General features: G+C 41.3%; 1 protein-coding gene across 1 annotated transcript; it reads right to left on the bottom strand.

Annotated features, from left to right (window-relative positions):
- Positions 1-139: 139 nt before the first annotated feature.
- LOC102300835 (transmembrane protein 255B) lies at positions 140-11,370 on the bottom strand. The gene is made up of 9 exons (XM_005933153.2): positions 11,054-11,370; positions 10,099-10,238; positions 9,734-9,796; positions 7,901-7,990; positions 7,580-7,660; positions 7,349-7,434; positions 6,511-6,670; positions 2,946-3,056; positions 140-588 (listed from the first exon to the last, which is right to left on the bottom strand). The coding sequence occupies exons 1-9, from the start codon at positions 11,115-11,117 to the stop codon at positions 487-489; spliced, it is 897 nt and encodes a 298-aa protein (XP_005933215.2). The 5' UTR covers positions 11,118-11,370; the 3' UTR covers positions 140-486.
- Between the last annotated feature and the right edge of the window lie 4,298 nt (positions 11,371-15,668).

The raw sequence follows: 15,668 nt of genomic DNA on the forward strand, positions 1-15,668 counted from the left end.
AATACACAGATCATACAGGATGCTGCTTTGTGGTCCCTGAAGTGCGTGTGCAGTCTTTATGTGTTGCGCTTCTTACGTGTGCATCTCCTGCTCCAGCTACACCACAGAGAGGGTGAAAAACTGTCTGTTGTAATTTAAATAAACCACACTGATCTGTTTCAATCTGTTTATTCATCATCGAGTAATATCAGCGATATATCTTCTATGAGACATTTAGGTCATGCAAAGTTTTAACTCTGCCTGGTGTCAGGGGAAAAAAGAAGCCTTTTACGCACAAAGTCCACAATGAAAAGATTTATAGGACAAAGCACTGCATTTGCAAACATTTTACACTCAAAGGCTTTAGGTAAGCTGTTTTCTTCTTTGCATATAATGTAAAGTAGCTGCAGACGCTTTCCATTAAACTTCTGCATGTCCGCTTTAAGCTGCATCTGCTGTTTAAAATGCACCCAACAATAACGAGGCATCGTCCCGTGAATCTGCTGCTCACACAGACATGCCGTGGGCTCTGCAAGGCGGCACGCCGGCCAGTGGGGCGAAGGGAGGCGGGTTGGCCTTCTCTGCCGAAGAGCAAAACGACGATCCTCCCTGGGAGAGCAGGACAAGGGAAAAGAGACATTAACCACAGACTTCACAGCTTCTGAGTGAAAACTCACACTTTTCAAATAAATTATTAGTTTTATAACCCGTTATGTTATAAAAAAGAAAACAGCTGAAGCACTGTAGAGCCTACCCGGTCCCTTTTGATGCATTTGAGTTTAAAACCCCGACTCGAGGCCCCCTTTTTCACGGGCCTTCACAGACAGCTCGTTGTTTCAGTCGAACTGTTGTTTAAGATCAAACCTGCAGAAGCCTTGTTAATTGTTCTGATGGAACATTCAGCATTATTGGTTGTAAACACGTGGGTTTATTTTAATAAGATGCAGCCAATAAATTGCTCCGATGTGGGTGGTCAACAGAGCTGCGGTTCGTGGAAAACACTAGGTTTCTGGATTAGAAAGGGCCCGTGAAGATTTAAAACAGAGCTTTGGCTTCCCCTGATTGTTTTCCACCTAAACACTTGTGTGTGGCCTTCTCAAAAAAAATTTTATTTTAAACTTATAATCTCCTTCATACTAGCTAACTAACACTTCTCCAAGCATAATTAACAGACCGAAACCCCACGGGGTACTAAAAAAACTGAACGCAGTGCTGTGTTTTAAATGTGAACAAACAAGATTTGCATCTGGATTTGGATCGATCAGAACCACAACTCATGCAAATCAAAGCACACTTCTTTTTGAAATGTGCTGCTGGAAACGATGTGACATTACTGTGGTTGTCACTAAACACTTGCAGGTTCACCTCTGAGTGTGTTCCTGTCAGAACCAGCTGCCCTCGTGTCTTTTCTGCGCCTGCCTCTTATTCCAAATTTAAAATCTCTAAAACCTTGTTGTCTGTGTGACGTCATTATTATGGCTAAAATCAAATCGTTACTAGATGCTATTATTACATCATCTTAGCCATGATCTTTGAGCTCTTTCGGGGTACACTACATTCAAAACAAACTTGTATCTGTAGTGAAAATCACAGCATGACCTTTAAAAAACATTCATACTGAACAGGAATTTATTGCTGTAGCCACAATGAACGAATGCCAACATGCAAAGAAACAAGAAACACTACTGCCTGCACTGGGCCTCAGTGAAGGATGCAGATCTGTGAATGACTGTAAGAATAGTTTTTCAGGTAAAAGTTTAAAAGCGGTCTTTGATATCTCAGCAGCCGATCCTGTAAAATCTTCAACTTGTTTTTGTGACACATCTGTCAGATGTTTGGTTGGATTGAGATGTAAAGAATTTCCTCTGACTTTTTTCTTTTTCCTCAAAGCAAGCAACACTACCACTGGACTCCAGAGCAGTGGAGATGTGTTCTCTGGAGTGACGATTCGTGCTTCTCTGCCTGGCAATCTGATGGATGAGCCTGGCTTTGGCAGTTGCCATGAGAATGTTTCCAAGACATTTTGGAGAATTTCATTTTCCCAAGTTTGTGAGAAAAGTTTGGGGATGGTCCCTTCCTGTTCCAATATGACTGCACACCAGTGCGCAAAGCAAGGTCCATAAAGACGTGGATGAGCGAGTTTGGTGAGTCCTGACCTCAACCCAGTAGAGCACCTTCGGGATGAATTAGAGCTTAGACTGTGATCCAGGCCTCCGACATCAGTGTCTGACCTTAAATGGTCAAAAACTCCCACAAACACACTCTGAAACCTTGTGGAAAGTCTTCCCAGAAGAGTTGAAGCTGTTATAGACGTCACTCGAGTTCATATGCGTTTGAAGGCAGATAAGCAAATACTTTTGGAAATATAGTGTAACATCCACATGAAGGCCAGGACAAGCATGGTTTCCTGGCAGAATCTGTTTGCCCAGATCATCACACTTCCTCTGATGCCCTCGTTGGTTCGCCGGCTGTCCTTCTGGATCCACTTTTGCTCATCATATCCACAATACTCCACAAGGCCTGCCATTTTTGACGTCCTCTGACTCCCCCTGGAAAAGTCTCTTAGATCCTTACATTTTCCCAATTTTCCAGCTTCTATCGCCTCACCTTCTAAATGTATTCCTTTGCTGACTGATGTATATCTCACCCCCTAACAGGTACTATCATGACAAGAAAATCACTTCACCTATGAGTGTTTTAGTATTGTGGCTGATAAGTTACACCATGGTCTCCAAAGTCCATCATAAAGAAACACTGAAAAATTCTGCATGAAATCATTTTGTCTGACACTTTGAAACCACAATTAGCTTTAAAGGAATTTTTAATATAGGGAGGAAACAGAGAGGTTTGCTGGCCAGTCGAGAAACACGAGAAACAGTTTAGACTTCACACAGCCACTATATATTTGTAATTGTATCTCTGTGTGTTGGCGTGTGTGTGTGTGAGAGAGACGGTGTTGACCTCACATTGACTGGGTGGAGCTGGTGTGCTGTGTGTATATTGGCGTCCATCAGCAGAGGAGCTGTTGGGGAAGATGCTGTTTTCTCAGAGGGATCAGCCACAGGGCTGCTGCTCCACTGAGGCAAAGAAAGGGAAACACACACACATGATATTAGGTAAGTGCAAAGAAGGGGAAAAAATCAGTTGATATTGGGACACCAAATATTGATATTTTATTAAATAAATTAAAATATACTGGGAATAGTACGAACACGTACACCATCCTGAGATAACTTACAGTAAATCCACTAAACTGATAAACCATCCAACACTGGGCACACTTATCTTGACTGTGGCGGAGGTGTGGTCCCTGGGTCAGCTGCAGGGGAGGGGTGGTACAGTGAGCTCAAGGAGCAGTGCCAGGGAGGTTGGAGCGACAGGTGGACATGATCTAACTAATCAGGTTTCTCCCTTTTTATAGTGAGGTTGGAGATCAGACACGGGATAGCGCGAGACAGCTGGAACGCTAGCGGACGCTTGTGCCGAACCAGGGAAACAGTGTTTGTGTGCAAAATCAATAAAAACGATTAAGCAACACGGGAACAGTGTGTCGGGTCTCTACAAAATCTCTATCTCTGGCTGTCTGGTGACTCTATTGAATTTTTTTCACATTCTGTGTCTGATTGCAACTTTTGACTGGAAGGTGATTGCACCGGTCGCCTGGTAGGAGGCAACGTTTCTCCAGACAGTTGCAGTCTGACTTGCACCGACTACAATCAACCTCAGATTGCTAAAGGTTTGCAAATAACTGCTGTGTAATTTATAAATGCAGACAGATTGCATCAGTCTCTTCTGAACAGTGTAAATGAGTCTTTATCAGTGAGCGCAACTCAAAGTTGCTTGACTCAGCGGCCGTATTCTGGTTTCAGGGAAGCAGGACAGCAGCGGATATGTGATTTTTGATGATTTATCTCAGGGAACTGTTCTATTATTGGAAACAGATTGCATATAATTGCCAACTTGACCCCATTCATTAGCAAACTGACATCAGACTGACTGCATCTTATCTTATGCATCAACAATGTCTTCTGTGGAAACTGTCACTGAACATGATATATTGAAGGAAGTGAAAAACATTTGTCTTTGATTTGTTCTTGTTCTTATCTCTCAAAGTGAAAACAACACCGATGTGACATAACGCTTCTGAAAATTGTTTTTTCTAAGCTTTGATTTTAGTTTGGTGGGAAAAGTCTTTTGAACTCTGCGTCTGTGACAGTTTGAGTGGAAACAGCAGGAGGAAAAGTGAAGGTATGTTTCTGATAAGCGTTACCGATGGACTGAGGTTTAGCGGATCAGAGACAGCTCTGTTAGCCTCTGCTGATAGAACCGCCTGCCAAGCAGTCTCGGGAACATTGTTATTGCATCACTCTCCTTGTATTTAACTTTTATGAGAGACCATTCAAGACATGCATGAGAGGTAAGGGAGAGTTTATTATGCAGACAAATCAGTGCTCTTGTACACCACAGTGTCAATGCAACACGTGGTCTGACTACGATTTTCTGGCTGCACAGCAATCAGGTGTCCGCTTCATGCGGGACTCAGCACTTTTATTTCTTGCCTCTCATCCCGCACGTCCCAAATTTTGATTGGTTCTAGTTTTCAACAGTTAGCGCTGCAATTCAGACACATTTCCTAAAGTTTTTCTTTAATGCAGAGGTTGTTACAACAATAAATAAGGCTGTCATCTGGGGTCAGCCTGATCTCACTGCCCACACAACAGGGAAGAGCATGAGTCACCACAAAGCTGGCACGCTCCAGTGGAAACTTCAACAAAGAAAAAGAAATGCAGCTACAATAAGATGACAAGACTACTTATGAATGAGTAAAGCCAGTGCAAGAGTTTTTCTCTTTTAAACAGGAGAGAATGATCTTGAAGCGAGGAGCACATGTGAGTATTACAATGTGCTGCCCGTGATTCAAAATGTGATGGATTCTGCATGATTTGTGTGATTTTCTTTTTTTAATATTAGAAAAACCATAATATCAAACCACCTTTCATCATTAATAACATACTTTTTGACACTTATTTATTTTATTGGGATCTTTTTATCCGTGTACAGAAAGTGAGGTAGGGAGGTCAGGAGTGGGAAGGCTGTATTCTGTGGTTGGACCATTTTCACAGTGTTGAGTTTAGTCTGACTCAGTGTTGAATGACCAGTATCTAGGGACTTTGTAAAAGTGAGACGGTTTTATTTTATATTTGGGAGGGAATCATTTTTGGCCTTTTGAACAACTGCACTAGGCTACTGCATACTGTGCAGCAGGAACGTGAGAGCAGATGGTGCCATGATCCACGCTCGCTTTCCAGTGTTTTCCTTCTCCTGCTATCCTTTTTCCTTTCTGTTTTGCTCTCTCTGCACTGGTGAGGGGTAAAGACGAAACATTAATCTCTCCCCTACAGTATACATGCCTGCTATCGTGCTATTTACGTTAAAGTCTTGCAACTGTTGCTGGCTGTTTTATGTTTCCAAATGGAAAATTTAAAAATTAAACATTTTTAAAAATCTGAGCAGAGCGACTGAAGCGACAGGACAACATTGGCTGAGATATGACAGAGTAATAAATACATTAGAGGGTTACCTTAGCCTGAAATATCTGCTAGCAATCAACTGCCATCTTCGAAGGAGGACATAATGGGCAAATTTCTCCCTTAACTTTATTTAGACACCCCTCCCCACACCTTGCAGGCAACACTTTTTTTTAGACGTTTTATTTGAATCAAGGTCTCCTTAATGAATGTAGGTGTCATTATGTGTCCACCTGTAGTTGAAACAACAATCTGTGAGAAAGTCGCTGCCAATTCTGATGAAACGACAGCATAAACCTGCATTAAAACTAAAATAAAAGACTGCATAAATTAAATAGTAGAAGCAGGAAGTCATCAGTGTATAACAACAGGTTCAGGTTAGATGGCATAAATTTTGTCATTATCTCTTCTGCTGCAGCTCCTCTGTTTTCTACAGCAGTGGCCCCCGACCCCCCAGGCCACGGACCGGTCCGTGAGTTGTTTGGTACTGGGCCACGAGAGCTGAGGCTCGGGTGTGAAATTTTCACGGTTGTTATTTTTTTTAATCGTTTTTATCATTAACTTGGTTTCCCTGGGTCTTTTCCCGTGTGTGATGAATAAATCTTAATTTTTTGGGTACTGGTACTGGCTTTATTTTGTTGTATTTATCCGTGACACCTTAAAGGCCGGTCATGTCGGACATAAACCGGTCCGTGGTGCAAAAAAGGTGAGTTTGACGTCTGATGTCAGTTTGCTACCTGCTCTACAGGTCATAAATCAACTAGTGCAGCTTTAAAATCCACCACATTTTGTGTTGTTGCACTTTTTTGTTCAAGGTAGTTTGTGTAAATACATGCACACAGATCACAATCTACTACAATTAATTGTGGTGTGCCACAGGGTTCAGTCCCGGGACCTCTGCTCTTTATTTTCTTTCTCCTTCCTCTCTGCAGTATTTTCAGGAAATATAACATTTAGGTTCACTGTTATGTAGACGACACACAGGTTGCTGTGAATGTCTTACCAACTCTCTAATGCTGCCCAGCACTGCTGTGGTGAGTATTCCTGTGAAGAAGGCCACGAGGTTGAGGCCGGCGAGGGTCCAAATTAAAATGTACACTGTAAAGACTTCCTCACAGCTTTCTACTCCAACAAATTCATAGTAGTTGCTGAGGTAGCCTCCACTGCATAACAAAGCCACAGAGCAGGTTAGTTCCAATGATTTGTAAGACAAAACACATAAAAGTCGGACGATCAGGATATTTGTGACTGAAGTTCAGACTTTCAGCTTTAACTGAAGGGGTTAAAGCCTTATGGTGTCGCTGAGCTGCTCAATCCAATCCAATTCATTTTAACAATGATTTGGTCACTCCCATCTCTCTGTCTTGTAGGTTTATTTAGTTTTTTAATGATGACCTAACTTATCTCTGCTGACAACTCATTGGATGTCGAGCTCCCCACTGAACAGCAACGCAATGCAATTTCAAGAATTTGAATCAACTTCAGATGTTTGCTGATTTTGTCATGAATTAATAAGGAAACAGGCTTCACCTGACCATAAACCTGCTCGTCACACAACTATGTGATTACTTTTGGGCATTTCACAATGGGGACTGTACAAAAACGACTATAATGCATAAAGAGTTAATGCAGTACTTTGGTTAAACCCCTTGAATTAAAGCTGCAAATTTACACTATAATAGTTTGATTTAAAGTCCACTGTGATGGTGAACAGAGAAACTGCAAAAAAAAGGTGTTTTTGCCCCAAAACGTATGGATGTATATGAACGTGTCTATCATTTTGTTCAATCTGTGATCACACATGACATAGATTACTGTATACTAATGATTAAATGTCTCACTTGGCGCAGTCATACAGGTCGCAGCAGTAACAGGTTCCACTTCTTACCGTCATGGTACAAGACTCCTTTAGACTCCAACACGACACCTGGGCAGCGAACCACAAGCTCACAAACATACAGACAACACAACTGGAGGTTTATCCTGCGCATTCGAATCTATCCGGACTAGTTGTGACTATGTATCTGAATTAGTCACAGGATAATGTTTTCCTTCAGCGTGTCTCTACTCACAGAAGTGTAGAAATTCTCATAGATGTAGCAGTTGCCGCTGCTGTAATACTGACATCTCCCTGCTTTCAGTGGCCGCATGTCCTGGCAAAAGTTAACATGAGAAACAATCTACAACATTTCACCCAGAACTATTCAAATCAATCTTTATTTGGTGCAAACAGTGGTAAGTTTGAAGTCGAATAAAACGGTCTCTTCCAAAATTCACTCAGTCCGATTTGAAACTGTAACACGAGGTCAGCATGGTCCTTTATTATTGCTTCACAGTCTTCAGTTAACTGTGCAGCCATCTGCTGAGGTTACAAGCAAGTGTAGGTTTCTCACCATATTTAAGGCAATGCAGACGCCGTCGATCACCAAGCACACAGAAGAGACGACGATCCCGAAACTGAGAAAGACGATGGCAGCGGTCAGCTGGAGGAGAAGCAAAGGTGAAAACACAAATGAGAGAGCTTTAATGTAAGATTTGTGCCAGATGAAAGGCTGGAGGGAAGCCTGACAGGAATGCAAAGAAAAGCTGAGGAAAAGTTTTTTTCTTTCTCTCCAACACATAAGCGTTTTTTCATGTGGATCATGTATCGTAGGTGTGAAGCTATTAGGTTTCCTCACAAAGCACTTAAAACCGTGTTTTTTGAAAAACCGAACTTTGAGAGGCGTAAAATATTATGAAAGACATTTTTTTAAAGGTGGAACCTGTTAATTATATAAACAGTACTGTGCAAAAGTCTTGAGCCAAACTTAATTTCTTTATATTTTGCCAGGAAAATGGGAAATAGCTGCATCGATTTACTGAAACATTTGGAAACAGACGTGGAAATACAGCATATGAGGCAAAAACAGCATGTGGATAATTCCAATGAGCTTTTGAAGTCAGTCTTTGGTATGACCACCTTTATTCTTAACACAGGCTGAACTCTCTCAGGCAGCTTTCTTGTCATTTCTTTAAGCAGTCTTCAGGAACAGTTCTCCAGGCTTGTTGAAGGACATTCAAAGCTCTTCTTTGGATGTTGGCAGCCTTTTGTTCTGTTCTCTGTCAAGATGATCCCACTCTGCTTCAGTGATGTTGAGCTGTGGGTTCTGTGGAGGCCAGTCCATGACTGATGGTGTTCCACTGTGTGCTTTTTCTATCCAAGTATGATTTTACTATTTTCTCCACCATGTTTAACAGATGGCTGTAGACACTCACTTTTGTACCTCTTTTGACTTTTTCTTGAAGATGATTTGGACCAGAAATTTCAAACTTCCACTGAGATCATTACTGCCAAGGCTTCAGTGAACAGTGGACGGATCAGCTTAAGGTCTCTCAGGTCATGTGTCAGCTCTTTGCTGGATTTTCTTTTCCCTATTTCTTAAAAACACGATTTTCAGATACTGTCAATAGTTGTTTTTAGACCTGCCACTTCTTCTTTTTGTCCTCCACTTGTCTGTTTAAGGCTGTCAAACTGTGTTTATCTTTGGCATTTTTCATCGATTGAACACAAAATAGGATCAAATGATGTTTCTGTTTCTGTGGCGGCTCACCAGCTAAGATGATATAATCAAAATCCAAACTGGACCAAATCCAAGCAGAGTGAAAGTCGTCAACGCCTTTTTTCTCTTTGTTGACAGGATAAGCTGCTGGTTTTCACATAACCTAGAAGTGTTTTGAAAGCTTCCTTTGATATATCGTAAAGTGTGGGTGATGAATACTTAAACTGAAAGAAACCAGAAAAACATCTATTGTCTGTTTCACATTATTTCTCCTCATTTGACTAGTAAAGTCTAGGTCATGTGACGATATTCACATTATTTTGCCTTTTTTTAAACCAACTTTTGTGCTACACTCAGTTTTTTAATGGTGTTTTTCACAGTTTAGTATTTTTTATATTAGAATTTCTATCAGAGAAACACACACAAGTTCAAATAACTGCAGACAAAACCAGGATTAGCTCACTCTACACCCATTGGATAAAGGCAGATCGGTGCCGCTTTCCTAAAAAAATACATTTTTTTTCTTTTTACTTACTGAAAACAGCCCAATGACAGTGTCTTATAATTGGTTACATTGTTACTGTAAAATAATGTGCTGTCACTAGTGAGACGTCTTCAGAGCTTTTTGTTTTAATGTACGTGTTGCATTTATTCCTAGTAAAGAGACGCAGGGAGGGCTGAACATACCAGCTGCCTGCGGTTTTCTTCCAGCCAGAGTCCCAGAAGTCCCAGGAAGGATCCAAGGGTGAGCTGAAGAAATCATCCAAAGGACCAAATTTAAAAGCATACGGTTTGTTACAAACCAAACAGATGCAAAGAGTTTAAAATGATCACTCAATATATATAAATCAATACAGCCGTCCATAATTAATTTCACACTCAGATGAAGGTTACCAAATCTGCACCGAGTGAGGCAAAACCTTTGGCTACTGCAGCTTGAGATGCTTTCCTGTTCCTCCTGACAACTTTTTACATTTCTTTAGTCGTATCAACCAGATGTCTCACTAAATAAAATCAAATATGATTTTTTTTTTTTTAAAAAAACAGCTTACAATAACTCCAGATGCATAGCCAGTCACATTCAGGCTCTCTGTTCGGGTCGTTGTGTAGACCCCCAGCACCACCAGCAGCAGGGACAGACTGAGCATGCCCAGCACCAGCCGTAGAGCTCGCCTGACCTTCACCATGATGTCTGCCAGCCAGCAAACAAAGAAATAAACATAGTTTCAGTCATATTAAAACGTTACAGTGCCGGTTCAAATCTCGACAGCTGCCCAACTTAGTTTATTTTGTTTATCTGGATTTCATTTATTTGACTTTTATTGTGAAAACTATTACCCAACCACAGGCACCCATCTTGTTTAGTTCACATGCCATGAAATATTTACAGCTCAATAGAATGAGGCATGGAAATGGACTTGAATCCATGGTTTCTGAACACTGGACAAAGAAACCATGAAAGCTCGCACAATATCAGTGGCAGCCAACAAAGGAAACATCTGTGCAGTTTAAAACACAATTTAGGGAACAATATCAGGGTTACACTGGAGCACAACATTAGAACGTGTAACAATGCAAAGTTCAGCATCTTTTAGCTCTTATAAGGAAGCAGGAAAGATAAACTTTAGTGAAGTTTACTGACAAAAGTTAAAGCTCACACAAACACAGCAGAAAGGGTTCATGTAGCTTCCTGTCTCTTTCCTTGTTTATGTGACATTAAAAGCACAGGAGCAGTGAGATTCATCTCCTCCCGTGACCTTCACACTTTATGGACATGATTACAGCACCACCATCAGTTTTACTGACAGCCTTTATCACTGAGCTTCTGTGAAAACCCCAAACTGTGCTGCAACAAATAACACTTCACCTGCCTTATCAAAAACTTGATTGGATTAAAAGCAACAAAACAATTAAGTAAACTGGATCCAAAGGGATTTGAATTATTATGATCAGTCAAGTTTAATACTCCTGTCCCATCCAGCTGTGATGCCACCACCGCTCTCTTACCTGTTGCTCGGCTCTGTGGGCTCCGTTTGTCCCGACCCGGTGCTGTTCCCTGAATCCGGACCATAAATCCTCCTTTGAAACACAGATTTCCCTCCGACAGCTTCTGATGAATGCAAACAGCCGTTCACTTGAACAGTCGTTTGAGCTGCACAAGCATCAGCTGCATGAGTGTAGCAGCTCAACTTCAGTGAGAGAGGAGAGCTCCTGCGTCCGATGCGTTCAAGCACGGTCGGAACCGTGAACTTCAGCTGGAAAGTCACTTGACAGTTAAATTAGGTAATAACACTGGGACCCTTTACAATCCCGAGTTGTAAATCAAAGAAAAGCACGTGGCTGCCTGAGAGCTGGTGCATGTCTAATGTATTAATGTCACATATTTTCTTTGCACGCGTAGGCGTGGTTTTATTAACTATGTGTACATTTTGCGCTCATATAAAACTTTGAGGTGAGGAGGTATTTTGTCATTTTTATAGATCAGAGCAATTATATGTGTTGTTGTATTAAAAAGTCACACATTATTAGTCCTTTAAAATCTATCATCTGCTTTTAAATAGCAAGCTAAAGCCATGCGCTGGCTAGCTTGGTGCTGAATGGATGATCGAGCATGCATCAGGATTTAAAATGAAGAGCAGTTCAGAGTGAGTTTGATATCGATGTGGTTCAGTTTTGTTCTCACGTTTACAGTGGCGTGCTCACTATTGCGCAGGGTACCTGTTGGGAAATCTTGCACAGAAAGACTGAGGGTCTTTTAAAAGATGTGGGGGGCTTATGGTCTTTTTTAATCATATCAATCATACAGCCATTTAAATACAACCACAGAGTGTGGAATCAGTGTTTAAAATCCATGGTTTAAATACAAGGTAATTAATTCGTATTTCTAAATTTATTGATCTCTGTATCTTAAAATATATATATAAAAAAAGTTCTACTTAAAATCAGAAGTTACCCGTTTTGAGTCATAGCCCTGGAGGAAAGATTACTTCAATGAACAACAGTTTGTCTTTTAATTAGGCCAATAAGCTTTTAATACTAGATTTTAACTGGGGATTCCTCTTCAAGACAGGACAGTAGATTTGCTGCTGAGCCAGCAACAATAAAGAGCCTGACCTGTCTGCTGATGTGGTCCTTTCAGGTTCATAATCCTAAACTAACTTTCAAAAAAAATGATCACAAACAAGGTGACATCTGACTGACAAATCAAGGAATCTCTGTATGTATATGCACTAATTGTGATTGCAGAGTTTTTACTCACTCTGATGAGCAGCAGTCTCATACTTGGGGTCCTATTGAACCTCACAGATAGCACACTCTTCCTTGACCTCATTATGATGTCTTCAGTTCAGATACTTCTGTGTGGAGTTTGCATACTTGCCTCTGTGTCTGCACAGGTTCTCCCCGAGTACCCTGACTTCCTGCCACAGTCTAAAGACATGCATGTTAGGTTAATTGCTGATTATAAGTTGGTCATACTTGTAAGTGTGAGCATGACTGATTGCCTCTCCTTGTTAGCTCATAATAGACTGCTGAGTTGTCCAGAATGTACCCCACCTCTCACCTAGTAACGCCTGGGATAGGCTCCAGTCCCCCACCGACCTGAGTTTGATTAGTGGTGGTTAAAGAAATCCCAGCAGTTAGCTGGATATAGGAAACAAACGTATTTTATGGAGATGTCACATGAGGTGACATAAGGAGGTAAAAGCAGTATCTTAAGTGATTTAAAGACCTTCTAGTGTTGACATCAGACAAAGCTCCAGCTTCACCTGAAATTCTTTAAACATGTAATCCTTCAGGAGCATTTGTCTGCTTGCTTTTAAATTTTGAGTTGAGAAGAGGATGGGAAAGGAACTATATGATTTCACTGCTTCTCTTCATTTGCGTGTTTGCACTGGTGTATTGGAGGTTGTATAGTCATATGTTAAACATAGTCCATCTTTGTTTGGTAAACGTTATCTGCGTTTAGTTGTTGGAGGCTTGTGAAAGGCGTTTGCAGCTGTAAAACATGCATTCAGAACACAGAAAAATCTTTCTGACAGAGGTATATACACCAATCATTTATAGCATTATAAGCGCCTGCCTAATATTGTGGCAGCCCCCATTTTGCTGCCAAAACAGCAATGAGCCATTGAGGCATGGACTCCACTGAAGGCGTGCTGTGGTATCTGGCACCAAGATGTTAACAACAGAACCTTTAAGTTCTGTAAGTCATGAGGTGAGGCCTCCACAGATCAGACTTGTTTTTCCAGCACATCCCACAGTTCCTCGATTGCATTGAGGAACTGTGGAATTTGGAGGCCAAGTCAACACCTCAAACTCATTGTTGTGCTTCTAGAGGCCACAGCTATCAGGGAGTACCATTTCCATGAATCAGTGTACGCAGTCTGCAACAATGTTGGTGGTGTGTGTCAAATTATCATCCACATGGATGGCAGGTCCTGAGGTTTCCTAGCAAAACTGTGCTTGAAGCATCACACTGGCTCTTGCTTTTTTCCCATAGCGCATCCTGGTGCCAGGTGATCTCCAGGTGAGCAACACATGCACCAGCCATCCACGTAAAGTAAAGGAAAACGTGATTCATTAGACCAGACCACCTTCTTCCACTCTTCCTTGGTCCAGTTCTGATTCTCACAGGCTCATTGTTCATGCTTTCGGCAGTAGAAAGGAGTCAGTATGGGCATCCTGACCGGTCTGAAGCTACACAGCCCACTACACAACAAAATGTGTATTCTGACTGTGTTCCATCAAAACCAGCATTAACTTTTTCAGCAGTTGGTTATCTGTTGGTTCGGGCGACCCTGTCGATGGTTCACCACTATCCTTTCCTTGGACCACTTTTGAAAGATACTTAGCACTGCAGACCGGGAACACCCCACAAGAGCTGCAGTTATGGGGATGCTCTCACGTAGTTGTCTAGCTCCCACAATTTGGCCCTTGTCAAACTCGCTCAAATCCTTACACTCGCCCATTTTTCCTTCTTCCAACACATCAACTTTGAAGACAAAGTGTTTACTCACTGATCTATCCCAACCACTGTCAGGTGCCGTGTTGAAGAGATGATTAGTGTAATTCATGACAGTGGTCATAATGACCTGATTGGTGTGTATTTAATCTCTTGGTGAAAAACTGACAGTTTCTGCACACCTTGCTGCACAAAATGATCCTTGAAATTGTTGCTCTGTGACCTAAGTATACACTTTACTGATCAGTATATGGGTCTAAATGGAAGGTTCAAAGCTCCCGGAATATGTAGGCTACAGATTTTTATAGTTTCTTCTTGGTTATTGCAGAGATCTATAAAAAAAAAACAATCACAAACACAGTTTAGCAAAAATATCAAACAGCTTCTTGCTTATCCCTTATTTATTTATTTATTTATTTTTAGTCCAATCCTGGTACCTGAACATTTTTAAACACGTCTTTAGTTAAATGTATAAACAATGAAATTCAACCAAGACCTGACAACTGGCCCTTCAGCTGATCCTACTGTTGGGTAGTGGGGTGAGCTATAGTGGAGTGGCTGTAGCTCAGGTGGCAGAGCAGGTCAGCCACTAATCAGAAGGTCGGTGGTGCATGTGGTTCGATCCCAGGCTGCCTCCTGGCTGCATGCCAAATATCCTTGGGCAAGACACTAACCCCATGTTTGCCTACTGGTGGTGGTCAGAGGGCCCGGTGGCGCCAGTGTCCGGCAGCCTTGCCTCTGTCAGTGCGCCCCAGGGCAGCTGTGGCTACAATGTAGCTTGCCTCCACCAGTGTATGAATATGAGAGTGAATGAATAGTGGCATTGTAAAGCGCTTTGGGTGCCTTGAAAAGCGCTATATAAATCCAATCCATTATTATTATTATTATTATTAGTGACTGAGTAAAGCTATACAAATGCAGACCATTCACTCTTCAATGAAGCCTAATCAGGAATGGTCTCAGTGGAAGTGTGGCTGTCAGGAAGCCATTGTTAAGGAAGTGAAACAGGGAGGTCAGGAGAGAGGTATAACAGTGAGTGTTTACAACTGTTGAACTGGGGTTGCATTTCAGCCAGTAGTGTTGGTATTCTCACCAAAATAGGTGTAATTATGAACTCAGAAAATACCATCATGTTTTGATCCACCATTCAGTACCACATGGAAAACATCTAGTTGACAAAAAACATTTGGACTCACTCATTGTAAGACCATCAGTCATGGATGGGCCTCCCCAGAGCCCGAACCTCAACATTATTGAGGCAATGTGGGATCATTTTAACCGAGAACACTACACACAAGCAGCCAACATCCAAAGAAGAGATTTGAATGTCCTTCAAGAAGCCTGCAGAACTATTCCTGAAGACTGCTTAAAGAAATTAAAAGAAAGTTTGCCTAAGAGAGTTCAGAATGTGTTGAGAAATAAAGGTTGACTTTTAAACTCGCTAGAACTGTACTAATTCTGTTTTTGTCTTATATGCTGTTTTTTCAAATGTATTTTCTTGAGAAATATAAAAAATGGGAGAGCCTCAAGACTTTTACACAGTATTTTAAATATACTTCTTAAGATTTAATTATGTTATGTTACCATAAAGTATTGAGGACATTCAGTATTTCAAAGATTAAACTTTTTCCTGCAAAATGAGAAAGTGAAGCAGAGACT

This window comes from Haplochromis burtoni, unplaced genomic scaffold (assembly GCF_018398535.1).
Source record: "Haplochromis burtoni strain Fernald_Lab_line unplaced genomic scaffold, NCSU_Asbu1 Contig_160, whole genome shotgun sequence".
Taxonomy (NCBI): Eukaryota; Metazoa; Chordata; class Actinopteri; order Cichliformes; family Cichlidae; genus Haplochromis; species Haplochromis burtoni.

Excerpts from the sequence above, each read along its gene's own strand:
- LOC102300835 (XM_005933153.2), bottom strand. The coding sequence starts at position 11,117 with ATGGTCCGGATTCAGGGAACAGCACCGGGTCGGGACAAACGGAGCCCA. Across the intron at positions 7,661-7,900 it reads TCTGCATTGCCTTAAATATG|GACATGCGGCCACTGAAAGC; the intron begins GTGAGAAACCTA and ends AACTTTTGCCAG. Across the intron at positions 3,057-6,510 it reads TGGGCAGCATTAGAGAGTTG|TGGAGCAGCAGCCCTGTGGC; the intron begins GTAAGACATTCA and ends TCTTTGCCTCAG.